Here is a 26,652-nt window from a genome sequence, read left to right as displayed (position 1 = left end):
CCTCCTCTGTGCTGTGTATGTAACACACATGATCCGTGTTCCCTTCCTCTGTGCTGTGTATGTAACACACATGATCCGTGTTCCCTTCCTCTGTACTGTGTATGTAACACACATGATCCGTATTCTCCTCCTCTGTGCTGTGTATGTAACACACATGATCCGTGTTCTCCTCCTCTGTGCTGTGTATGTAACACACATGATCCGTGTTCCCTTCCTCTGTGCTGTGTATGTAACACACATGATCCGTGTTCCCTTCCTCTGTGCTGTGTATGTAACAAACATGATCCGTGTTCCCTTCCTCTGTACTGTGTATGTAACACACATGATCTGTATTCTCCTCCTCTGTGCTGTATATGTAACACACATGATCCGTGTTCTCCTCCTCTGTGCTGTGTATGTAACACACATGATCCGTGTTCTCCTCCTCTGTGCTGTGTATGTAACACACATGATCCGTGTTCTCCTCCTCTGTGCATGTAACACACATGATCTGTATTCTCCTCCTCTGTGCTGTGTATGTAACACACATGATCTGTATTCTCCTCCTCTGTGCTGTGTATGTAACACACATGATCTGTATTCTCCTCCTCTGTGCTGTGTATGTAACACACATGATCCATGTTCTTCTCCGCAGCCCGCTCCTTCTCATCCTCATCAGAAGATGGCGCCTCTTGGCCTGGTCCGCCCTTCCGTGAGGTCTGGCAGGTCAGCTTACGCCCTCGCGGCCTGGGTCAGACACGTAACCTGTCCGGTGTCTACCGCTTGTGTCTGACGGAGCGCACCCTGAGCCTACTGCGCCTGCGCTGTGACAACCCATCCGTCACCCTGCAGCTCATGAACGTCCGCCGGTGCGGCCACTCCGACAACTATTTCTTTGTGGAGGTGGGAAGGTCGGCCATCACCGGCCCTGGAGAGTTATGGATGCAGGTGAGAGCAGGGGCTACGTATAGGGCTCCTGACATTACTGAGCATGGGCGGGGCTAGATATAGGGCTCCTGATATTACTGAGCATGGGCGGGGCTACATATAGGGCTCCTGACATTACTGAGCATGGGTGGGGCTACATATAGGGCTCCTGACGTTACTGAGCATGGGCGGGGCTACATATAGGGCTCCTGACATTACTGAGCAAGGGCGGGGCTAGATATGGGGCTCCTGACGTTACTGAGCATGGGCGGGGCTACATATAGGGCTCCTGACATTACTGAGCATGGGCGGGGGCTAGATATGGAGCTCCTGACATTACTGAGTAAGGGCGGGGCTAGATATGGGGCACCTGATGTTACGGAGCATGGGCGGGGCTAGATATGGGGCTTCTGACCTTACTAGCGTAAGCAGGGCTAGATATGGGGCTCCTGACACTACTGAGCATGGGCGGGGCTAGATAGGGGGCTCCTGACACTACTGAGCATGGGCGGGGCTAGATAGGGGGCTCCTGACTTCTGAGCATGGGCGGGGCTAGATATGGGGCTCCTGACATTACTGAGCGTGGGAGGGGCTAGATATGGGGCTCCTGACATTACTGAGCATGGGCAAGACTAGATATGGGGCTTCTGACATTACTGAGAATGGGCTGAGCTAGATATGGGGCTCCTGACATTACTGAGCATGGGCAGGGCTAGATATGGGGCTCCTGCCATTACTGAGTAAGGGCGGGGCTAGATATGGGGCTCCGGACATTACTGTGCATGGGCGGGGCTACATATAGGGCTCCTGACATTACTGAGCAAGGGCGGGGCTAGATATGGGGCTCATGACCTTACTAGCATAAGCAGGGCTAGATATGGGGCTCCTGAAATTACTGAGCATGGGTGGGCCTACATATAGGGCTCCTGACATTACTGAGCAAGGGCGGGGCTAGATATGGGGATCCTGACATTACTGAGCATGGGCGGGGCTACATATAGGGCTCCTGATATTACTGAGCAAGGGCAGGGCTAGATATAGGGCTCCTGACCTTACTAGCGTAAGCAGGGCTAGATATGGGGCTCCTGAAATTACTGAGCATGGGTGGGGCTACATATAGGGCTCCTGACATTACTGAGCATGGCTGGGGCTACATATAGGGCTCCTGACATTACTGAGCAAGGGCAGGGCTAGATATGGGGCTCCTGACGTTACTGAGCATGGGCGGGGCTAGATATGGGGCACCTGATGTTACGGAGCATGGGCGGGGCTAGATATGGGGCTTCTGACCTTACTAGCGTAAGCAGGGCTAGATATGGGGCTCCTGACACTACTGAGCATGGGCGGGGCTAGATAGGGGGCTCCTGACACTACTGAGCATGGGCGGGGCTAGATAGGGGGCTCCTGACTTCTGAGCATGGGCGGGGCTAGATATGGGGCTCCTGACATTACTGAGCGTGGGAGGGGCTAGATATGGGGCTCCTGACATTACTGAGCATGGGCAAGACTAGATATGGGGCTTCTGACATTACTGAGAATGGGCTGAGCTAGATATGGGGCTCCTGACATTACTGAGCATGGGCAGGGCTAGATATGGGGCTCCTGCCATTACTGAGTAAGGGCGGGGCTAGATATGGGGCTCCGGACATTACTGTGCATGGGCGGGGCTACATATAGGGCTCCTGACATTACTGAGCAAGGGCGGGGCTAGATATGGGGCTCATGACCTTACTAGCATAAGCAGGGCTAGATATGGGGCTCCTGAAATTACTGAGCATGGGTGGGCCTACATATAGGGCTCCTGACATTACTGAGCAAGGGCGGGGCTAGATATGGGGCTCCTGACATTACTGAGCATGGGCGGGGCTACATATAGGGCTCCTGATATTACTGAGCAAGGGCAGGGCTAGATATAGGGCTCCTGACCTTACTAGCGTAAGCAGGGCTAGATATGGGGCTCCTGAAATTACTGAGCATGGGTGGGGCTACATATAGGGCTCCTGACATTACTGAGCATGGCTGGGGCTACATATAGGGCTCCTGACATTACTGAGCAAGGGCAGGGCTAGATATGGGGCTCCTGACGTTACTGAGCAAGGGCGGGGCTAGATATGGGGCTCCTGACATTACTGAGCATGGGCGGGGCTACATATAGGGCTCCTGATATTACTGAGCAAGGGCAGGGCTAGATATAGGGCTCCTAACCTTACTAGCGTAAGCAGGGCTAGATATGGGGCTCCTGAAATTACTGAGCATGGGTGGGGCTACATATAGGGCTCCTGACATTACTGAGCATGGCTGGGGCTACATATAGGGCTCCTGACATTACTGAGCAAGGGCAGGGCTAGATATGGGGCTCCTGACGTTACTGAGCATGGGCGGGGCTAGATATGGGGCACCTGACGTTACGGAGCATGGGCGGGGCTAGATATGGGGCTTCTGACCTTACTAGCGTAAGCAGGGCTAGATATGGGGCTCCTGACACTACTGAGCATGGGCGGGGCTAGATAGGGGGCTCCTGACTTCTGAGCATGGGCGGGGCTAGATATGGGGCTCCTGACATTACTGAGCATGGGAGGGGCTAGATATGGGGCTCCTGACATTACTGAGCATGGGCAAGACTAGATATGGGGCTTCTGACATTACTGAGAATGGGCTGGGCTAGATATGGGGCTCCTGACATTACTGAGCATGGGCAGGGCTAGATATAGGGCTCCTGACATTACTGAGCATGGGCGGGGCTAGATATGGGGCTCCTGCCATTACTGAGCCTGGGAGGGGCTAGATAGGGGGGCTCCTGACATTACTGAGCATGGGCGGGGCTAGATATGGGGCTCCTGCCATTACTGAGCCTGGGAGGGGCTAGATATGGGGCTCCTGACATTACTGAGCATGGGCGGGGCTTGATTGGGGGCTCCTGATATTACTGAACATGGGCGGGGTTACAGATGGGGCTCCTGACATTACTGTGGGCGGGGCTAGACACAGGGCTCCTGATATTACTGACTGTGGGCGGGGCTAGATACAGGGCTCCTGATATTACTGACTGTGGGCGGGGCTAGATCCAGGGTTCCTGATATTACTGACTGTGGGTGGGGCTAGATAAAAGGCTCCTGATATTACTTAATGTGGGTGGGGCTAGATACAGGGCTCCTAATATTATTGGCTGTGGGCGGGGCTAGATTTGGTGCTCTAGTCGGGGACCCTACTGATTCCCAGAATGAGCGACATACTTACTTTGCTATAAAGAGGTCATCTGCCCGGGCTCATAGTTGGAGTACGGGGGGTACATACCTAGGTGTTGGGTACTTACCTCTGGTCACTTTGCAGGTGGAGGACTCTGTAGTCGCGCAGAACATGCATGAGACCATCCTAGAAGCCATGAAGTCTCTGAGCGAAGAGTTTCGTCCTCGCACCAAGAGTCAGTCCCTGTCCTCCACCCCCATCACCGTCCCCTCCCGACGTCACCTACCTAATCCCCCTCCCCCCAGCCAGGTAGGTCTGTCCCGTAGATCCAGGGCAGAGGTCCCGATGGACAGCTCTCCGGCGATGAAACCCCGAGATCAGAGTCCACACTCCCTAGAAGAGGATGAGGAGAAGCTTCCTCGGAGCGGCCACCCCTCGGCGGACTACGGCTCTGCCTCATCTGATGAGTACGGCTCCAGCCCGGGATTTGAGCCGTCCACTTACCTGCCACCATCTCCATTGGCTGAAACTAATTACATCTCCATGGGACAATTGGGGAGGAGACCCCAGACGCTAGACCTCACCCAACCGCCACCTAATGAGGAACATGGAGGACGACCCTCCAAGGTGGACAATGAAGAGAACTACGCCATGATGGGGAGGAGCGAAGTGCGCCAGAAAGGGGGCTACATGCCCATGTTACCTGGCGGTAGACCATCCCACGATTACATGCCCATGACCCCCAACAGCATTTCGCCCCCCGCACCTATAGAAATGGCCGGCTACGTCATGATGTCCCCCCTCGGGAGCTGCTCCCCGGAGAGGACAAGCTGGCCGCCCCTGGGGGAGATGACTGTAGGCAGCGCTGACAGCCAGGCGTCAGACTACATGAACATGTGGTCGCTGAGCCGCTCCGCCTCCAACACGCCGCCCCTGTCACAGGAGAACACGCTAACCTCTACCGATCGGCCCACCAGGATCCCGGCCTCCTACCGCTCACTGCCTCGCTCTTACAAAATGGACTCCGTGCCCCCGTCCCATTACTCCTCCTCCTCCGACAGTCTGGAAGAAGGGACTGGCGGCAGGTGCCGGAGACCGCTCAGTATGTCCGTGGACACGTGGCGGCCCAGTATGCTGCCCAGAAACTACGGCAGACCACCCAGTCCCGGGGAGTATGTCAGCATCCATTACAGGTCTAAGCCAGAGAAGACCACCAGCAAGGATGACCCCCATCAGGCAGAGTACATCGCCATGGAGATTCACAGCCACGCTCCAAACGGGGACTACACTCACATGGCTTTCGAGCCGGAGACCCTACCCTCTCATGTCAAAATGGCAGTCAGACCGGAGAAGAAACTGGCCGCAGAGACCGGAAAGCTGCCCAAACCAGCATTGGAGAAGACACCATGGATACCACCAGCCATGGAGAGGTCCTCCACAAAGACCACCACAGAGAACAGCTACTGGATGGCGGCCAACAGTGAGAAGACCTTCAGGCCCATCGATCCCACAGGTGTATATGGCGCCAGTGCCCGGGTCCCAGGGGACTCCACCATCGACCACATGGAGAAGACACTGGTGGTCCGGTCCTGCTCTGTGGACACCACCTTGAAGGGACTCCTCACTGGAGTGTCCGGGTGTACCCTCCACAAAGGTCCGGAACAGGCAAAGTTCTCCAGGACAGAACCTCCTGCCAGAAGCAGACACTGCTCCGATGGGGCTCCTCTAACCCCGCACAATGGGAGTCGTCCTCCAGTGGAGGAGTCCGGACTCAACTACATAGACCTGGACCTGGCAAAGGATGCCGGGGGTGCTACCCCCTCTGCTGCACTACTGGGGCCCAGCGTACTGCCCCCCATTAAGTCTGGAAACCTGGCACCAGCTCCGTACATAAACACCTACGCCAGCATCGACTTCCAGATGTCCGGAGAACTGAGGAGAGGTAGCAGAGACGAAACAGGTAGGTGTAGTGTAGAGGAGTGTGTGTGAGGACAGTACAGGAATAGTAGATACAGGAGGTGTAGTGTAGAGGAGTGTGTGTGAGGACAGTACAGGAATAGTAGATACAGGAGGAGGTGTAGTGTAGAGGAGTGTGTGTGAGGACAGTACAGGAATAGTAGATACAGGAGGAGGTGTAGTGTAGAGGAGTGTGTGTGAGGACGGTACAGGAATAGTAGATACAGGAGGTGTAGTGTAGAGGAGTGTGTGTGAGGACGGTACAGGAATAGTAGATACAGGAGGAGGTGTAGTGTAGAGGAGTGTGTGTGAGGACGGTACAGGAATAGTAGATACAGGAGGAGGTATAGTGTAGAGGAGTGTGTGTGAGGACGGTACAGGAATAGTAGATACAGGAGGAGGTGTAGTGTAGAGGAGTGTGTGTGAGGACGGTACAGGAATAGTAGGTACAGGAGGAGGTGTAGTGTAGAGGAGTGTGTGTGAGGACGATACAGGAATAGTAGATACAGGAGGAGGTGTAGTGTAGAGGAGTGTGTGTGAGGACGGTACAGGAATAGTAGATACAGGAGGAGGTGTAGTGTAGAGGAGTGTGTGTGAGGACGGTACAGGAATAGTAGATACAGGAGGAGGTGTAGTGTAGAGGAGTGTGTGTGAGGACGGTACAGGAATAGTAGATACAGGAGGAGGTGTAGTGTAGAGGAGTGTGTGTGAGGACGGTACAGGAATAGTAGATACAGGAGGAGGTGTAGTGTAGAGGAGTGTGTGTGAGGACGGTACAGGAATAGTAGATACAGGAGGAGGTGTAGTGTAGAGGAGTGTGTGTGAGGACGGTACAGGAATAGTAGATACAGGAGGAGGTGTAGTGTAGAGGAGTGTGTGTGAGGACGGTACAGGAATAGTAGATACAGGAGGAGGTGTAGTGTAGAGGAGTGTGTGTGAGGACGGTACAGGAATAGTAGGTACAGGAGGAGGTGTAGTGTAGAGGAGTGTGTGTGAGGACGATACAGGAATAGTAGATACAGGAGGAGGTGTAGTGTAGAGGAGTGTGTGTGAGGACGGTACAGGAATAGTAGATACAGGAGGAGGTGTAGTGTAGAGGAGTGTGTGTGAGGACGGTACAGGAATAGTAGATACAGGAGGAGGTGTAGTGTAGAGGAGTGTGTGTGAGGACAGTACAGGAATAGTAGATACAGGAGGAGGTGTAGTGTAGAGGAGTGTGTGTGAGGACGGTACAGGAATAGTAGATACAGGAGGAGGTGTAGTGTAGAGGAGTGTGTGTGAGGACGGTACAGGAATAGTAGATACAGGAGGAGGTGTAGTGTAGAGGAGTGTGTGTGAGGACGGTACAGGAATAGTAGATACAGGAGGAGGTGTAGTGTAGAGGAGTGTGTGTGAGGACGGTACAGGAATAGTAGATACAGGAGGAGGTGTAGTGTAGAGGAGTGTGTGTGAGGACGGTACAGGAATAGTAGATGCAGGAGGAGGTGTAGTGTAGAGGAGTGTGTGTGAGGACGGTACAGGAATAGTAGATACAGGAGGAGGTGTAGTGTAGAGGAGTGTGTGTGAGGACAGTACAGGAATAGTAGATACAGGAGGAGGTGTAGTGTAGAGGAGTGTGTGTGAGGACAGTACAGGAATAGTAGATACAGGAGGAGGTGTAGTGTAGAGGAGTGTGTGTGAGGACGGTACAGGAATAGTAGATACAGGAGGAGGTGTAGTGTAGAGGAGTGTGTGTGAGGACGGTACAGGAATAGTAGATACAGGAGGAGGTGTAGTGTAGAGGAGTGTGTGTGAGGACAGTACAGGAATAGTAGATACAGGAGGAGGTGTAGTGTAGAGGAGTGTGTGTGAGGACAGTACAGGAATAGTAGATACAGGAGGTGTAGTGTAGAGGAGTGTGTGTGAGGACGGTACAGGAATAGTAGATACAGGAGGTGTAGTGTAGAGGAGTGTGTGTGAGGACGGTACAGGAATAGTAGATACAGGAGGAGGTGTAGTGTAGAGGAGTGTGTGTGAGGACGGTACAGGAATAGTAGATACAGGAGGAGGTGTAGTGTAGAGGAGTGTGTGTGAGGACGGTACAGGAATAGTAGATACAGGAGGTGTAGTGTAGAGGAGTGTGTGTGAGGACAGTACAGGAATAGTAGATACAGGAGGTGTAGTGTAGAGGAGTGTGTGTGAGGACGGTACAGGAATAGTAGATAAAGGAGGTGTAGTGTAGAGGAGTGTGTGTGAGGACGGTACAGGAATAGTAGATACAGGAGGAGGTGTAGTGTAGAGGAGTGTGTGTGAGGACGGTACAGGAATAGTAGATACAGGAGGAGGTGTAGTGTAGAGGAGTGTGTGTGAGGACAGTACAGGAATAGTAGATACAGGAGGTGTAGTGTAGAGGAGTGTGTGTGAGGACAGTACAGGAATATTAGATCCAGGAGGTGTAGTGTAGAGGAGTGTGTGTGAGGACGGTACAGGAATAGTAGATACAGGAGGTGTAGTGTAGAGGAGTGTGTGTGAGGACGGTACAGGAATAGTAGATACAGGAGGTGTAGTGTAGAGGAGTGTGTGTGAGGACAGTACAGGAATAGTAGATACAGGAGGAGGTGTAGTGTAGAGGAGTGTGTGTGAGGACGGTACAGGAATAGTAGATACAGGAGGAGGTGTAGTGTAGAGGAGTGTGTGTGAGGACGGTACAGGAATAGTAGATACAGGAGGAGGTGTAGTGTAGAGGAGTGTGTGTGAGGACAGTACAGGAATAGTAGATACAGGAGGTGTAGTGTAGAGGAGTGTGTGTGAGGACAGTACAGGAATAGTAGATACAGGAGGTGTAGTGTAGAGGAGTGTGTGTGAGGACTGTACAGGAATAGTAGATACAGGAGGTGTAGTGTAGAGGAGTGTGTGTGAGGACGGTACAGGAATAGTAGATACAGGAGGTGTAGTGTAGAGGAGTGTGTGTGAGGACAGTACAGGAATAGTAGATACAGGAGGAGGTGTAGTGTAGAGGAGTGTGTGTGAGGACGGTACAGGAATAGTAGATACAGGAGGTGTAGTGTAGAGGAGTGTGTGTGAGGACGGTACAGGAATAGTAGATACAGGAGGTGTAGTGTAGAGGAGTGTGTGTGAGGACGGTACAGGAATAGTAGATACAGGAGGAGGTGTAGTGTAGAGGAGTGTGTGTGAGGACGGTACAGGAATAGTAGATACAGGAGGAGGTGTAGTGTAGAGGAGTGTGTGTGAGGACGGTACAGGAATAGTAGATAGAGGAGGAGGTGTAGTGTAGAGGAGTGTGTGTGAGGACGGTACAGGAATAGTAGATACAGGAGGAGGTGTAGTGTAGAGGAGTGTGTGTGAGGACAGTACAGGAATAGTAGATACAGGAGGAGGTGTAGTGTAGAGGAGTGTGTGTGAGGACGGTACAGGAATAGTAGATACAGGAGGTGTAGTGTAGAGGAGTGTGTGTGAGGACAGTACAGGAATAGTAGATACAGGAGGAGGTGTAGTGTAGAGGAGTGTGTGTGAGGACGGTACAGGAATAGTAGATACAGGAGGAGGTGTAGTGTAGAGGAGTGTGTGTGAGGACGGTACAGGAATAGTAGATACAGGAGGAGGTGTAGTGTAGAGGAGTGTGTGTGAGGACGGTACAGGAATAGTAGGTACAGGAGGTGTAGTGTAGAGGAGTGTGTGTGAGGACAGTACAGGAATAGTAGATACAGGAGGTGTAGTGTAGAGGAGTGTGTGTGAGGACGGTACAGGAATAGTAGATACAGGAGGAGGTGTAGTGTAGAGGAGTGTGTGTGAGGACGGTACAGGAATAGTAGATACAGGAGGAGGTGTAGTGTAGAGGAGTGTGTGTGAGGACAGTACAGGAATAGTAGATACAGGAGGAGGTGTAGTGTAGAGGAGTGTGTGTGAGGACGGTACAGGAATAGTAGATACAGGAGGAGGTGTAGTGTAGAGAAGTGTGTGTGAGGACGGTACAGGAATAGTAGATGCAGGAGGAGGTGTAGTGTAGAGGAGTGTGTGTGAGGACGGTACAGGAATAGTAGATACAGGAGGTGTAGTGTAGAGGAGTGTGTGTGAGGACTGTACAGGAATAGTAGATACAGGAGGTGGTGTAGTGTAGAGGAGTGTGTGTGAGGACGGTACAGGAATAGTAGATACAGGAGGTGTAGTGTAGAGGAGTGTGTGTGAGGACGGTACAGGAATAGTAGATACAGGAGGAGGTGTAGTGTAGAGGAGTGTGTGTGAGGACGGTACAGGAATAGTAGATACAGGAGGTGTAGTGTAGAGGAGTGTGTGTGAGGACGGTACAGGAATAGTAGGTACAGGAGGTGTAGTGTAGAGGAGTGTGTGTGAGGACGGTACAGGAATAGTAGATACAGGAGGAGGTGTAGTGTAGAGGAGTGTGTGTGAGGACGGTACAGGAATAGTAGATACAGGAGGAGGTGTAGTCTAGAGGAGTGTGTGTGAGGACGGTACAGGAATAGTAGATACAGGAGGAGGTGTAGTGTAGAGGAGTGTGTGTGAGGACGGTACAGGAATAGTAGATACAGGAGGAGGTGTAGTGTAGAGGAGTGTGTGTGAGGACGGTACAGGAATAGTAGATACAGGAGGAGGTGTAGTGTAGAGGAGTGTGTGTGAGGACGGTACAGGAATAGTAGATACAGGAGGTGTAGTGTAGAGGAGTGTGTGTGAGGACGGTACAGGAATAGTAGATACAGGAGGAGGTGTAGTCTAGAGGAGTGTGTGTGAGGACGGTACAGGAATAGTAGATACAGGAGGAGGTGTAGTGTAGAGGAGTGTGTGTGAGGACGGTACAGGAATAGTAGATACAGGAGGAGGTGTAGTGTAGAGGAGTGTGTGTGAGGACGGTACAGGAATAGTAGATACAGGAGGAGGTGTAGTGTAGAGGAGTGTGTGTGAGGACGGTACAGGAATAGTAGATACAGGAGGAGGTGTAGTGTAGAGGAGTGTGTGTGAGGACAGTACAGGAATAGTAGGTACAGGAGGAGGTGTAGTGTAGAGGAGTGTGTGTGAGGACGGTACAGGAATAGTAGATACAGGAGGAGGTGTAGTGTAGAGGAGTGTGTGTGAGGACGGTACAGGAATAGTAGATACAGGAGGTGTAGTGTAGAGGAGTGTGTGTGAGGACGGTACAGGAATAGTAGATACATGAGGTGTAGTGTAGAGGAGTGTGTGTGAGGGCGGTACAGGAATAGTAGATACAGGAGGTGTAGTGTAGAGGAGTGTGTGTGAGGACGGTACAGGAATAGTAGATACAGGAGGTGGTGTAGTGTAGAGGAGTGTGTGTGAGGACGGTACAGGAATAGTAGATACAGGAGGTGTAGTGTAGAGGAGTGTGTGTGAGGACGGTACAGGAATAGTAGATAAAGGAGGAGGTGTAGTGTAGAGGAGTGTGTGTGAGGACGGTACAGGAATAGTAGATACAGGAGGTGTAGTGTAGAGGAGTGTGTGTGAGGACGGTACAGGAATAGTAGATACAGGAGGTGTAGTGTAGAGGAGTGTGTGTGAGGACGGTACAGGAATAGTAGATACAGGAGGAGGTGTAGTGTAGAGGAGTGTGTGTGAGGACGGTACAGGAATAGTAGATACAGGAGGAGGTGTAGTGTAGAGGAGTGTGTGTGAGGACAGTACAGGAATAGTAGATACAGGAGGAGGTGTAGTGTAGAGGAGTGTGTGTGAGGACAGTACAGGAATAGTAGATACAGGAGGTGGTGTAGTGTAGAGGAGTGTGTGTGAGGACGGTACAGGAATAGTAGATACAGGAGGAGGTGTAGTGTAGAGGAGTGTGTGTGAGGACAGTACAGGAATAGTAGATACAGGAGGAGGTGTAGTGTAGAGGAGTGTGTGTGAGGACGGTACAGGAATAGTAGATACAGGAGGTGTAGTGTAGAGGAGTGTGTGTGAGGACGGTACAGGAATAGTAGATACAGGAGGAGGTGTAGTGTAGAGGAGTGTGTGTGAGGACGGTACAGAAATAGTAGATACAGGAGGTGTAGTGTAGAGGAGTGTGTGTGAGGACAGTACAGGAATAGTAGATACAGGAGGTGGTGTAGTGTAGAGGAGTGTGTGTGAGGACGGTACAGGAATAGTAGATACAGGAGGTGTAGTGTAGAGGAGTGTGTGTGAGGACGGTACAGGAATAGTAGATACAGGAGGTGTAGTGTAGAGGAGTGTGTGTGAGGACGGTACAGGAATAGTAGATACAGGAGGAGGTGTAGTGTAGAGGAGTGTGTGTGAGGACGGTACAGGAATAGTAGATACAGGAGGTGTAGTGTAGAGGAGTGTGTGTGAGGACGGTACAGGAATAGTAGATACAGGAGGAGGTGTAGTGTAGAGGAGTGTGTGTGAGGACAGTACAGGAATAGTAGATACAGGAGGTGTAGTGTAGAGGAGTGTGTGTGAGGACGGTACAGGAATAGTAGATACAGGAGGAGGTGTAGTGTAGAGGAGTGTGTGTGAGGACAGTACAGGAATAGTAGATACAGGAGGTGTAGTGTAGAGGAGTGTGTGTGAGGACGGTACAGGAATAGTAGATACAGGAGGAGGTGTAGTGTAGAGGAGTGTGTGTGAGGACGGTACAGGAATAGTAGATACAGGAGGTGTAGTGTAGAGGAGTGTGTGAGGACGGTACAGGAATAGTAGATACAGGAGGAGGTGTAGTGTAGAGGAGTGTGTGTGAGGACGGTACAGGAATAGTAGATACAGGAGGAGGTGTAGTGTAGAGGAGTGTGTGTGAGGACGGTACAGGAATAGTAGATACAGGAGGTGTAGTGTAGAGGAGTGTGTGTGAGGACGGTACAGGAATAGTAGATACAGGAGGTGTAGTGTAGAGGAGTGTGTGTGAGGACGGTACAGGAATAGTAGATACAGGAGGAGGTGTAGTGTAGAGGAGTGTGTGTGAGGACGGTACAGGAATAGTAGATACAGGAGGAGGTGTAGTGTAGAGGAGTGTGTGTGAGGACGGTACAGGAATAGTAGATACAGGAGGAGGTGTAGTGTAGAGGAGTGTGTGTGAGGACGGTACAGGAATAGTAGATACAGGAGGTGTAGTGTAGAGGAGTGTGTGTGAGGACAGTACAGGAATAGTAGATACAGGAGGTGTAGTGTAGAGGAGTGTGTGTGAGGACGGTACAGGAATAGTAGGTACAGGAGGAGGTGTAGTGTAGAGGAGTGTGTGTGAGGACAGTACAGGAATAGTAGATACAGGAGGAGGTGTAGTGTAGAGGAGTGTGTGTGAGGACAGTACAGGAATAGTAGATACAGGAGGAGGTGTAGTGTAGAGGAGTGTGTGTGAGGACAGTACAGGAATAGTAGATACAGGAGGTGTAGTGTAGAGGAGTGTGTGTGAGGACAGTACAGGAATAGTAGATACAGGAGGAGGTGTAGTGTAGAGGAGTGTGTGTGAGGACGGTACAGGAATAGTAGATACAGGAGGTGTAGTGTAGAGGAGTGTGTGTGAGGACGGTACAGGAATAGTAGATACAGGAGGAGGTGTAGTGTAGAGGAGTGTGTGTGAGGACGGTACAGGAATAGTAGATACAGGAGGAGGTGTAGTGTAGAGGAGTGTGTGTGAGGACGGTACAGGAATAGTAGATACAGGAGGAGGTGTAGTGTAGAGGAGTGTGTGTGAGGACGGTACAGGAATAGTAGATACAGGAGGAGGTGTAGTGTAGAGGAGTGTGTGTGAGGACGGTACAGGAATAGTAGATACAGGAGGAGGTGTAGAGGAGTGTGTGTGAGGACAGTACAGGAATAGTAGATACAGGAGGTGTAGTGTAGAGGAGTGTGTGTGAGGACGGTACAGGAATAGTAGATACAGGAGGAGGTGTAGTGTAGAGGAGTGTGTGTGAGGACGGTACAGGAATAGTAGATACAGGAGGTGTAGTGTAGAGGAGTGTGTGTGAGGACGGTACAGGAATAGTAGATACAGGAGGTGTAGTGTAGAGGAGTGTGTGTGAGGACGGTACAGGAATAGTAGATACAGGAGGAGGTGTAGTGTAGAGGAGTGTGTGTGAGGACGGTACAGGAATAGTAGATACAGGAGGAGGTGTAGTGTAGAGGAGTGTGTGTGAGGACAGTACAGGAATAGTAGATACAGGAGGAGGTGTAGTGTAGAGGAGTGTGTGTGAGGACAGTACAGGAATAGTAGATACAGGAGGTGGTGTAGTGTAGAGGAGTGTGTGTGAGGACGGTACAGGAATAGTAGATACAGGAGGAGGTGTAGTGTAGAGGAGTGTGTGTGAGGACAGTACAGGAATAGTAGATACAGGAGGAGGTGTAGTGTAGAGGAGTGTGTGTGAGGACGGTACAGGAATAGTAGATACAGGAGGTGTAGTGTAGAGGAGTGTGTGTGAGGACGGTACAGGAATAGTAGATACAGGAGGAGGTGTAGTGTAGAGGAGTGTGTGTGAGGACGGTACAGAAATAGTAGATACAGGAGGTGTAGTGTAGAGGAGTGTGTGTGAGGACAGTACAGGAATAGTAGATACAGGAGGTGGTGTAGTGTAGAGGAGTGTGTGTGAGGACGGTACAGGAATAGTAGATACAGGAGGTGTAGTGTAGAGGAGTGTGTGTGAGGACGGTACAGGAATAGTAGATACAGGAGGTGTAGTGTAGAGGAGTGTGTGTGAGGACGGTACAGGAATAGTAGATACAGGAGGAGGTGTAGTGTAGAGGAGTGTGTGTGAGGACGGTACAGGAATAGTAGATACAGGAGGTGTAGTGTAGAGGAGTGTGTGTGAGGACGGTACAGGAATAGTAGATACAGGAGGAGGTGTAGTGTAGAGGAGTGTGTGTGAGGACAGTACAGGAATAGTAGATACAGGAGGTGTAGTGTAGAGGAGTGTGTGTGAGGACGGTACAGGAATAGTAGATACAGGAGGAGGTGTAGTGTAGAGGAGTGTGTGTGAGGACAGTACAGGAATAGTAGATACAGGAGGTGTAGTGTAGAGGAGTGTGTGTGAGGACGGTACAGGAATAGTAGATACAGGAGGAGGTGTAGTGTAGAGGAGTGTGTGTGAGGACGGTACAGGAATAGTAGATACAGGAGGTGTAGTGTAGAGGAGTGTGTGAGGACGGTACAGGAATAGTAGATACAGGAGGAGGTGTAGTGTAGAGGAGTGTGTGTGAGGACGGTACAGGAATAGTAGATACAGGAGGAGGTGTAGTGTAGAGGAGTGTGTGTGAGGACGGTACAGGAATAGTAGATACAGGAGGTGTAGTGTAGAGGAGTGTGTGTGAGGACGGTACAGGAATAGTAGATACAGGAGGTGTAGTGTAGAGGAGTGTGTGTGAGGACGGTACAGGAATAGTAGATACAGGAGGAGGTGTAGTGTAGAGGAGTGTGTGTGAGGACGGTACAGGAATAGTAGATACAGGAGGAGGTGTAGTGTAGAGGAGTGTGTGTGAGGACGGTACAGGAATAGTAGATACAGGAGGAGGTGTAGTGTAGAGGAGTGTGTGTGAGGACGGTACAGGAATAGTAGATACAGGAGGAGGTGTAGTGTAGAGGAGTGTGTGTGAGGACGGTACAGGAATAGTAGATACAGGAGGTGTAGTGTAGAGGAGTGTGTGTGAGGACAGTACAGGAATAGTAGATACAGGAGGTGTAGTGTAGAGGAGTGTGTGTGAGGACGGTACAGGAATAGTAGGTACAGGAGGAGGTGTAGTGTAGAGGAGTGTGTGTGAGGACAGTACAGGAATAGTAGATACAGGAGGAGGTGTAGTGTAGAGGAGTGTGTGTGAGGACAGTACAGGAATAGTAGATACAGGAGGAGGTGTAGTGTAGAGGAGTGTGTGTGAGGACAGTACAGGAATAGTAGATACAGGAGGTGTAGTGTAGAGGAGTGTGTGTGAGGACAGTACAGGAATAGTAGATACAGGAGGAGGTGTAGTGTAGAGGAGTGTGTGTGAGGACGGTACAGGAATAGTAGATACAGGAGGTGTAGTGTAGAGGAGTGTGTGTGAGGACGGTACAGGAATAGTAGATACAGGAGGAGGTGTAGTGTAGAGGAGTGTGTGTGAGGACGGTACAGGAATAGTAGATACAGGAGGAGGTGTAGTGTAGAGGAGTGTGTGTGAGGACGGTACAGGAATAGTAGATACAGGAGGAGGTGTAGTGTAGAGGAGTGTGTGTGAGGACGGTACAGGAATAGTAGATACAGGAGGAGGTGTAGTGTAGAGGAGTGTGTGTGAGGACGGTACAGGAATAGTAGATACAGGAGGAGGTGTAGAGGAGTGTGTGTGAGGACAGTACAGGAATAGTAGATACAGGAGGTGTAGTGTAGAGGAGTGTGTGTGAGGACGGTACAGGAATAGTAGATACAGGAGGAGGTGTAGTGTAGAGGAGTGTGTGTGAGGACGGTACAGGAATAGTAGGTACAGGAGGAGGTGTAGTGTAGAGGAGTGTGTGTGAGGACAGTACAGGAATAGTAGATACAGGAGGAGGTGTAGTGTAGAGGAGTGTGTGTGAGGACAGTACAGGAATAGTAGATACAGGAGGAGGTGTAGTGTAGAGGAGTGTGTGTGAGGACAGTACAGGAATAGTAGATACAGGAGGTGTAGTGTAGAGGAGTGTGTGTGAGGACAGTACAGGAATAGTAGATACAGGAGGAGGTGTAGTGTAGAGGAGTGTGTGTGAGGACGGTACAGGAATAGTAGATACAGGAGGAGGTGTAGTGTGGAGGAGTGAGTGTGAGGACAGTACAGGAATAGTAGATACAGGAGGAGGTGTAGTGTAGAGGAGTGTGTGTGAGGACGGTACAGGAATAGTAGATACAGGAGGAGGTGTAGTGTAGAGGAGTGTGTGTGAGGACGGTACAGGAATAGTAGATACAGGAGGAGGTGTAGTGTAGAGGAGTGTGTGTGAGGACGGTACAGGAATAGTAGATACAGGAGGTGTAGTGTAGAGGAGTGTGTGTGAGGACGGCACAGGAATAGTAGATACAGGAGGAGGTGTAGTGTAGAGGAGTGTGTGTGAGGACGGTACAGGAATAGTAGATACAGGAGGTGTAGTGTAGAGGAGTGTGTGTGAGGACGGTACAGGAATAGTAGATACAGGAGGAGGTGTAGTGTAGAGGAGTGTGTGTGAGGACGGTACAGGAATAGTAGATACAGGAGGAGGTGTAGTGTAGAGGAGTGTGTGTGAGGACGGTACAGGAATAGTAGATACAGGAGGTGTAGTGTAGAGGAGTGTGTGTGAGGACGGTACAGGAATAATAGATACAGGAGGTGTAGTGTAGAGGAGTGTGTGTGAGGACGGTACAGGAATAGTAGATACAGGAGGAGGTGTAGTGTAGAGGAGTGTGTGTGAGGACGGTACAGGAATAGTAGATACAGGAGGAGGTGTAGTGTAGAGGAGTGTGTGTGAGGTCGGTACAGGAATAGTAGATACAGGAGGTGTAGTGTAGAGGAGTGTGTGTGAGGACGGTACAGGAATAGTAGATACAGGAGGTGTAGTGTAGAGGAGTGTGTGTGAGGACGGTACAGGAATAGTAGATACAGGAGGTGTAGTGTAGAGGAGTGTGTGTGAGGACGGTACAGGAATAGTAGATACAGGAGGTGTAGTGTAGAGGAGTGTGTGTGAGGACGGTACAGGAATAGTAGATACAGGAGGTGTAGTGTAGAGGAGTGTGTGTGAGGACGGTACAGGAATAGTAGATACAGGAGGAGGTGTAGTGTAGAGGAGTGTGTGTGAGGACGGTACAGGAATAGTAGATACAGGAGGTGTAGTGTAGAGGAGTGTGTGTGAGGACGGTACAGGAATAGTAGATACAGGAGGTGTAGTGTAGAGGAGTGTGTGTGAGGACAGTACAGGAATAGTAGATACAGGAGGTGTAGTGTAGAGGAGTGTGTGTGAGGACGGTACAGGAATAGTAGATACAGGAGGAGGTGTAGTGTAGAGGAGTGTGTGTGAGGACGGTACAGGAATAGTAGATACAGGAGGAGGTGTAGTGTAGAGGAGTGTGTGTGAGGACAGTACAGGAATAGTAGATACAGGAGGAGGTGTAGTGTAGAGGAGTGTGTGTGAGGACGGTACAGGAATAGTAGATACAGGAGGTGTAGTGTAGAGGAGTGTGTGTGAGGACGGTACAGGAATAGTAGATACAGGAGGAGGTGTAGTGTAGAGGAGTGTGTGTGAGGACGGTACAGGAATAGTAGATACAGGAGGTGTAGTGTAGAGGAGTGTGTGTGAGGACGGTACAGGAATAGTAGATACAGGAGGTGTAGTGTAGAGGAGTGTGTGTGAGGACGGTACAGGAATAGTAGATACAGGTGGTGTAGTGTAGAGGAGTGTGTGTGAGGACAGTACAGGAATAGTAGATACAGGAGGAGGTGTAGTGTAGAGGAGTGTGTGTGAGGACAGTACAGGAATAGTATATACAGGAGGTGTAGTGTAGAGGAGTGTGTGTGAGGACGGTACAGGAATAGTAGATACAGGAGGTGTAGTGTAGAGGAGTGTGTGTGAGGACGGTACAGGAATAGTAGATACAGGAGGTGTAGTGTAGAGGAGTGTGTGTGAGGACAGTACAGGAATAGTAGATACAGGAGGTGTAGTGTAGAGGAGTGTGTGTGAGGACGGTACAGGAATAGTAGATACAGGAGGAGGTGTAGTGTAGAGGAGTGTGTGTGAGGACGGTACAGGAATAGTAGATACAGGAGGAGGTGTAGTGTAGAGGAGTGTGTGTGAGGTCGGTACAGGAATAGTAGATACAGGAGGTGTAGTGTAGAGGAGTGTGTGTGAGGACGGTACAGGAATAGTAGATACAGGAGGAGGTGTAGTGTAGAGGAGTGTGTGTGAGGACGGTACAGGAATAGTAGATACAGGAGGTGTAGTGTAGAGGAGTGTGTGTGAGGACGGTACAGGAATAGTAGATACAGGAGGTGTAGTGTAGAGGAGTGTGTGTGAGGACGGTACAGGAATAGTAGATACAGGAGGTGTAGTGTAGAGGAGTGTGTGTGAGGACGGTACAGGAATAGTAGATACAGGAGGAGGTGTAGTGTAGAGGAGTGTGTGTGAGGACGGTACAGGAATAGTAGATACAGGAGGAGGTGTAGTGTAGAGGAGTGTGTGTGAGGACGGTACAGGAATAGTAGATACAGGAGGAGGTGTAGTGTAGAGGAGTGTGTGTGAGGACGGTACAGGAATAGTAGATACAGGAGGAGGTGTAGTGTAGAGGAGTGTGTGTGAGGACGGTACAGGAATAGTAGATACAGGAGGTGTAGTGTAGAGGAGTGTGTGTGAGGACGGTACAGGAATAGTAGATACAGGAGGTGTAGTGTAGAGGAGTGTGTGTGAGGACAGTACAGGAATAGTAGATACAGGAGGTGTAGTGTAGAGGAGTGTGTGTGAGGACAGTACAGGAATAGTAGATACAGGAGGTGTAGTGTAGAGGAGTGTGTGTGAGGACGGTACAGGAATAGTAGATACAGGAGGTGTAGTGTAGAGGAGTGTGTGTGAGGACGGTACAGGAATAGTAGATACAGGAGGAGGTGTAGTGTAGAGGAGTGTGTGTGAGGACGGTACAGGAATAGTAGATACAGGAGGAGGTGTAGTGTAGAGGAGTGTGTGTGAGGACGGTACAGGAATAGTAGATACAGGAGGAGGTGTAGTGTAGAGGAGTGTGTGTGAGGTCGGTACAGGAATAGTAGATACAGGAGGAGGTGTAGTGTAGAGGAGTGTGTGTGAGGACGGTACAGGAATAGTAGATACAGGAGGTGTAGTGTAGAGGAGTGTGTGTGAGGACGGTACAGGAATAGTAGATACAGGAGGAGGTGTAGTGTAGAGGAGTGTGTGTGAGGACGGTACAGGAATAGTAGATACAGGAGGTGTAGTGTAGAGGAGTGTGTGTGAGGACGGTACAGGAATAGTAGATACAGGAGGTGTAGTGTAGAGGAGTGTGTGTGAGGACAGTACAGGAATAGTAGATACAGGAGGAGGTGTAGTGTAGAGGAGTGTGTGTGAGGACGGTACAGGAATAGTAGATACAGGAGGAGGTGTAGTGTAGAGGAGTGTGTGTGAGGACGGTACAGGAATAGTAGATACAGGAGGTGTAGTGTAGAGGAGTGTGTGTGAGGACGGTACAGGAATAGTAGATACAGGAGGTGTAGTGTAGAGGAGTGTGTGTGAGGACGGTACAGGAATAGTAGATACAGGAGGTGTAGTGTAGAGGAGTGTGTGTGAGGACAGTACAGGAATAGTAGATACAGGAGGAGGTGTAGTGTAGAGGAGTGTGTGTGAGGACGGTACAGGAATAGTAGATACAGGAGGAGGTGTAGTGTAGAGGAGTGTGTGTGAGGACGGTACAGGAATAGTAGATACAGGAGGAGGTGTAGTGTAGAGGAGTGTGTGTGAGGACGGTACAGGAATAGTAGATACAGGAGGAGGTGTAGTGTAGAGGAGTGTGTGTGAGGACGGTACAGGAATAGTAGATACAGGAGGAGGTGTAGTGTAGAGGAGTGTGTGTGAGGACGGTACAGGAATAGTAGATACAGGAGGTGTAGTGTAGAGGAGTGTGTGTGAGGACGGTACAGGAATAGTAGATACAGGAGGAGGTGTAGTGTAGAGGAGTGTGTGTGAGGTCGGTACAGGAATAGTAGATACAGGAGGTGTAGTGTAGAGGAGTGTGTGTGAGGACGGTACAGGAATAGTAGATACAGGAGGTGTAGTGTAGAGGAGTGTGTGTGAGGACGGTACAGGAATAGTAGATACAGGAGGTGTAGTGTAGAGGAGTGTGTGTGAGGACGGTACAGGAATAGTAGATACAGGAGGTGTAGTGTAGAGGAGTGTGTGTGAGGACAGTACAGGAATAGTAGATACAGGAGGTGTAGTGTAGAGGAGTGTGTGTGAGGACGGTACAGGAATAGTAGATACAGGAGGAGGTGTAGTGTAGAGGAGTGTGTGTGAGGTCGGTACAGGAATAGTAGATACAGGAGGTGTAGTGTAGAGGAGTGTGTGTGAGGACGGTACAGGAATAGTAGATACAGGAGGTGTAGTGTAGAGGAGTGTGTGTGAGGACGGTACAGGAATAGTAGATACAGGAGGTGTAGTGTAGAGGAGTGTGTGTGAGGACGGTACAGGAATAGTAGATACAGGAGGTGTAGTGTAGAGGAGTGTGTGTGAGGACGGTACAGGAATAGTAGATACAGGAGGAGGTGTAGTGTAGAGGAGTGTGTGTGAGGACGGTACAGGAATAGTAGATACAGGAGGAGGTGTAGTGTAGAGGAGTGTGTGTGAGGACAGTACAGGAATAGTAGATACAGGAGGTGTAGTGTAGAGGAGTGTGTGTGAGGACGGTACAGGAATAGTAGATACAGGAGGAGGTGTAGTGTAGAGGAGTGTGTGTGAGGACGGTACAGGAATAGTAGATATAGGAGGTGTAGTGTAGAGGAGTGTGTGTGAGGACGGTACAGGAATAGTAGATACAGGAGGAGGTGTAGTGTAGAGGAGTGTGTGTGAGGACGGTACAGGAATAGTAGATACAGGAGGAGGTGTAGTGTAGAGGAGTGTGTGTGAGGACGGTACAGGAATAGTAGATACAGGAGGTGTAGTGTAGAGGAGTGTGTGTGAGGACAGTACAGGAATAGTAGATACAGGAGGTGTAGTGTAGAGGAGTGTGTGTGAGGGCGGTACAGGAATAGTAGATACAGGAGGTGTAGTGTAGAGGAGTGTGTGTGAGGACGGTACAGGAATAGCAGATACAGGAGGTGTAGTGTAGAGGAGTGTGTGTGAGGACAGTACAGGAATAGTAGATACAGGAGGTGTAGTGTAGAGGAGTGTGTGTGAGGACGGTACAGGAATAGTAGATACAGGAGGAGGTGTAGTGTAGAGGAGTGTGTGTGAGGACGGTACAGGAATAGTAGATACAGGAGGTGTAGTGTAGAGGAGTGTGTGTGAGGACGGTACAGGAATAGTAGATACAGGAGGAGGTGTAGTGTAGAGGAGTGTGTGTGAGGACAGTACAGGAATAGTAGATACAGGAGGAGGTGTAGTGTAGAGGAGTGTGTGTGAGGACAGTACAGGAATAGTAGATACAGGAGGAGGTGTAGTGTAGAGGAGTGTGTGTGAGGACTGTACAGGAATAGTAGATACAGGAGGAGGTGTAGTGTAGAGGAGTGTGTGTGAGGACGGTACAGGAATAGTAGATACAGGAGGAGGTGTAGTGTAGAGGAGTGTGTGTGAGGACGGTACAGGAATAGTAGATACAGGAGGAGGTGTAGTGTAGAGGAGTGTGTGTGAGGACAGTACAGGAATAGTAGATACAGGAGGTGTAGTGTAGAGGAGTGTGTGTGAGGACGGTACAGGAATAGTAGATACAGGAGGTGTAGTGTAGAGGAGTGTGTGTGAGGACAGTACAGGAATAGTAGATACAGGAGGAGGTGTAGTGTAGAGGAGTGTGTGTGAGGACGGTACAGGAATAGTAGATACAGGAGGAGGTGTAGTGTAGAGGAGTGTGTGTGAGGACAGTACAGGAATAGTAGATACAGGAGGTGTAGTGTAGAGGAGTGTGTGTGAGGACGGTACAGGAATAGTAGATACAGGAGGAGGTGTAGTGTAGAGGAGTGTGTGTGAGGACGGTACAGGAATAGTAGATACAGGAGGAGGTGTAGTGTAGAGGAGTGTGTGTGAGGACGGTACAGGAATAGTAGATACAGGAGGTGTAGTGTAGAGGAGTGTGTGTGAGGACGGTACAGGAATAGTAGATACAGGAGGAGGTGTAGTGTAGAGGAGTGTGTGTGAGGACAGTACAGGAATAGTAGATACAGGAGGTGGTGTAGTGTAGAGGAGTGTGTGTGAGGACGTTACAGGAATAGTAGATACGGGAGGAGGTGTAGTGTAGAGGAGTGTGTGTGAGGACAGTACAGGAATAGTAGATACAGGAGGTGTAGTGTAGAGGAGTGTGTGTGAGGACGGTACAGGAATAGTAGATACAGGAGGTGTAGTGTAGAGGAGTGTGTGTGAGGACGGTACAGGAATAGTAGATACGGGAGGAGGTGTAGTGTAGAGGAGTGTGTGTGAGGACGGTACAGGAATAGTAGATACAGGAGGTGTAGTGTAGAGGAGTGTGTGTGAGGACAGTACAGGAATAGTAGATACAGGAGGTGTAGTGTAGAGGAGTGTGTGTGAGGACGGTACAGGAATAGTAGATACAGGAGGTGTAGTGTAGAGGAGTGTGTGTGAGGACAGTACAGGAATAGTAGATACAGGAGGTGTAGTGTAGAGGAGTGTGTGTGAGGACGGTACAGGAATAGTAGATACAGGAGGTGTAGTGTAGAGGAGTGTGTGTGAGGACAGTACAGGAATAGTAGATACAGGAGGAGGTGTAGTGTAGAGGAGTGTGTGTGAGGACAGTACAGGAATAGTAGATACAGGAGGTGTAGTGTAGAGGAGTGTGTGTGAGGACAGTACAGGAATAGTAGATACAGGAGGAGGTGTAGTGTAGAGGAGTGTGTGTGAGGACGGTACAGGAATAGTAGATACAGGAGGAGGTGTAGTGTAGAGGAGTGTGTGTGAGGACGGTACAGGAATAGTAGATACAGGAGGAGGTGTAGTGTAGAGGAGTGTGTGTGAGGACGGTACAGGAATAGTAGATACAGGAGGTGTAGTGTAGAGGAGTGTGTGTGAGGACAGTACAGGAATAGTAGATACAGGAGGTGTAGTGTAGAGGAGTGTGTGTGAGGACGGTACAGGAATAGTAGATACAGGAGCAGGTGTAGTGTAGAGGAGTGTGTGTGAGGACAGTACAGGAATAGTAGATACAGGAGGAGGTGTAGTGTAGAGGAGTGTGTGTGAGGACAGTACAGGAATAGTAGATACAGGAGGTGTAGTGTAGAGGAGTGTGTGTGAGGACAGTACAGGAATAGTAGATACAGGAGGAGGTGTAGTGTAGAGGAGTGTGTGTAAGGACGGTACAGGAATAGTAGATACAGGAGGAGGTGTAGTGTAGAGGAGTGTGTGTGAGGACGGTACAGGAATAGTAGATACAGGAGGTGTAGTGTAGAGGAGTGTGTGTGAGGACAGTACAGGAATAGTAGATACAGGAGGTGTAGTGTAGAGGAGTGTGTGTGAGGACGGTACAGGAATAGTAGATACAGGAGCAGGTGTAGTGTAGAGGAGTGTGTGTGAGGACAGTACAGGAATAGTAGATACAGGAGGAGGTGTAGTGTAGAGGAGTGTGTGTGAGGACAGTACAGGAATAGTAGATACAGGAGGTGTAGTGTAGAGGAGTGTGTGTGAGGACAGTACAGGAATAGTAGATACAGGAGGAGGTGTAGTGTAGAGGAGTGTGTGTAAGGACGGTACAGGAATAGTAGATACAGGAGGAGGTGTAGTGTAGAGGAGTGTGTGTGAGGACGGTACAGGAATAGTAGATACAGGAGGTGTAGTGTAGAGGAGTGTGTGTGAGGACGGTACAGGAATAGTAGATACAGGAGCAGGTGTAGTGTAGAGGAGTGTGTGTGAGGACGGTACAGGAATAGTAGATACAGGAGGAGGTGTAGTGTAGAGGAGTGTGTGTGAGGACAGTACAGGAATAGTAGATACAGGAGGTGTAGTGTAGAGGAGTGTGTGTGAGGACGGTACAGGAATAGTAGATACAGGAGGTGTAGTGTAGAGGAGTGTGTGTGAGGACAGTACAGGAATAGTAGATACAGGAGGTGTAGTGTAGAGGAGTGTGTGTGAGGACAGTACAGGAATAGTAGATACAGGAGGAGGTGTAGTGTAGAGGAGTGTGTGTGAGGACAGTACAGGAATAGTAGATACAGGAGGAGGTGTAGTGTAGAGGAGTGTGTGTGAGGACAGTACAGGAATAGTAGATACAGGAGGAGGTGTAGTGTAGAGGAGTGTGTGTGAGGACAGTACAGGAATAGTAGATACAGGAGGTGTAGTGTAGAGGAGTGTGTGTGAGGACAGTACAGGAATAGTAGATACAGGAGGAGGTGTAGTGTAGAGGAGTGTGTGTGAGGACGGTACAGGAATAGTAGATACAGGAGGAGGTGTAGTGTAGAGGAGTGTGTGTGAGGACAGTACAGGAATAGTAGATACAGGAGGTGTAGTGTAGAGGAGTGTGTGTGAGGACAGTACAGGAATAGTAGATACAGGAGGTGGTGTAGTGTAGAGGAGTGTGTGTGAGGACAGTACAGGAATAGTAGATACAGGAGGAGGTGTAGTGTAGAGGAGTGTGTGTGAGGACAGTACAGGAATAGTAGATACAGGAGGAGGTGTAGTGTAGAGGAGTGTGTGTGAGGACAGTACAGGAATAGTAGATACAGGAGGAGGTGTAGTGTAGAGGAGTGTGTGTGAGGACAGTACAGGAATAGTAGATACAGGAGGTGTAGTGTAGAGGAGTGTGTGTGAGGACGGTACAGGAATAGTAGATACAGGAGGTGTAGTGTAGAGGAGTGTGTGTGAGGACAGTACAGGAATAGTAGATACAGGAGGAGGTGTAGTGTAGAGGAGTGTGTGTGAGGACAGTACAGGAATAGTAGATACAGGAGGAGGTGTAGTGTAGAGGAGTGTGTGTGAGGACGGTACAGGAATAGTAGATACAGGAGGAGGTGTAGTGTAGAGGAGTGTGTGTGAGGACAGTACAGGAATAGTAGATACAGGAGGTGTAGTGTAGAGGAGTGTGTGTGAGGACGGTACAGGAATAGTATATACAGGAGGAGGTGTAGTGTAGAGGAGTGTGTGTGAGGACGGTACAGGAATAGTATATACAGGAGGAGGTGTAGTGTAGAGGAGTGTGAGTGAGGACGGTACAGGAATAGTATATACAGGAGGAGGTGTAGTGTAGAGGAGTGTGTGTGAGGACGGTACAGGAATAGTAGATACAGGAGGTGTAGTGTAGAGGAGTGTGTGTGAGGACGGTACAGGAATAGTAGATACAGGAGGAGGTGTAGTGTAGAGGAGTGTGTGTGAGGACGGTACAGGAATAGTAGATACAGGAGGAGGTGTAGTGTAGAGGAGTGTGTGTGAGGACGGTACAGGAATAGTAGATACAGGAGGTGTAGTGTAGAGGAGTGTGTGTGAGGACAGTACAGGAATAGTAGATACAGGAGGAGGTGTAGTGTAGAGGAGTGTGTGTGAGGACGGTACAGGAATAGTAGATACAGGAGGTGTAGTGTAGAGGAGTGTGTGTGAGGACGGTACAGGAATAGTAGATACAGGAGGAGGTGTAGTGTAGAGGAGTGTGTGTGAGGACGGTACAGGAATAGTAGATACAGGAGGAGGTGTAGTGTAGAGGAGTGTGTGTGAGGACGATACAGGAATAGTAGATACAGGAGGAGGTGTAGTGTAGAGGAGTGTGTGTGAGGACGGTACAGGAATAGTAGATACAGGAGGAGGTGTAGTGTAGAGGAGTGTGTGTGAGGACGGTACAGGAATAGTCTCCTCAGGTGGCCCCGAGTTGTCAGAAGATGTGGTGTACAGTCTCCTCAGGTGGCCCCGAGTTGTCAGAAGATGTGGTGTACAGTCTCCTCAGGTGGCCCCGAGTTGTCAGACATTGGGGTGTAGAGTCCATGTGTGAGTGCTGTGGTCACCGACCTGTTGGAATTTAAAGGAGAACTCCGCTAACGTCTGGCTTTGGGCGG

At 50.0% G+C, this 26,652-nt stretch overlaps 1 protein-coding gene across 1 annotated transcript in view; it reads left to right on the top strand.

The window, feature by feature from the left end:
- LOC120986661 (insulin receptor substrate 1-like) overlaps window positions 1-26,652 on the top strand; it is a 38,607-nt gene that overhangs the window by 10,744 nt on the left and 1,211 nt on the right. The window contains exons 2-3 of the mRNA XM_040415327.1: window positions 635-927; window positions 4,237-6,052. Of these exons, the coding sequence (XP_040271261.1) occupies window positions 635-927; window positions 4,237-6,052 (2,109 nt within the window). The remainder of the gene's footprint in view (window positions 1-634; window positions 928-4,236; window positions 6,053-26,652) is intronic.

The sequence above is a fragment of the Bufo bufo genome, chromosome 1 (genome assembly GCF_905171765.1).
Source record: "Bufo bufo chromosome 1, aBufBuf1.1, whole genome shotgun sequence".
In the NCBI taxonomy this organism is placed as follows: Eukaryota; Metazoa; Chordata; class Amphibia; order Anura; family Bufonidae; genus Bufo; species Bufo bufo.
Note: the sequence above shows the minus strand (reverse complement) of the source record. Positions and strands in the feature narration are given on the sequence as shown.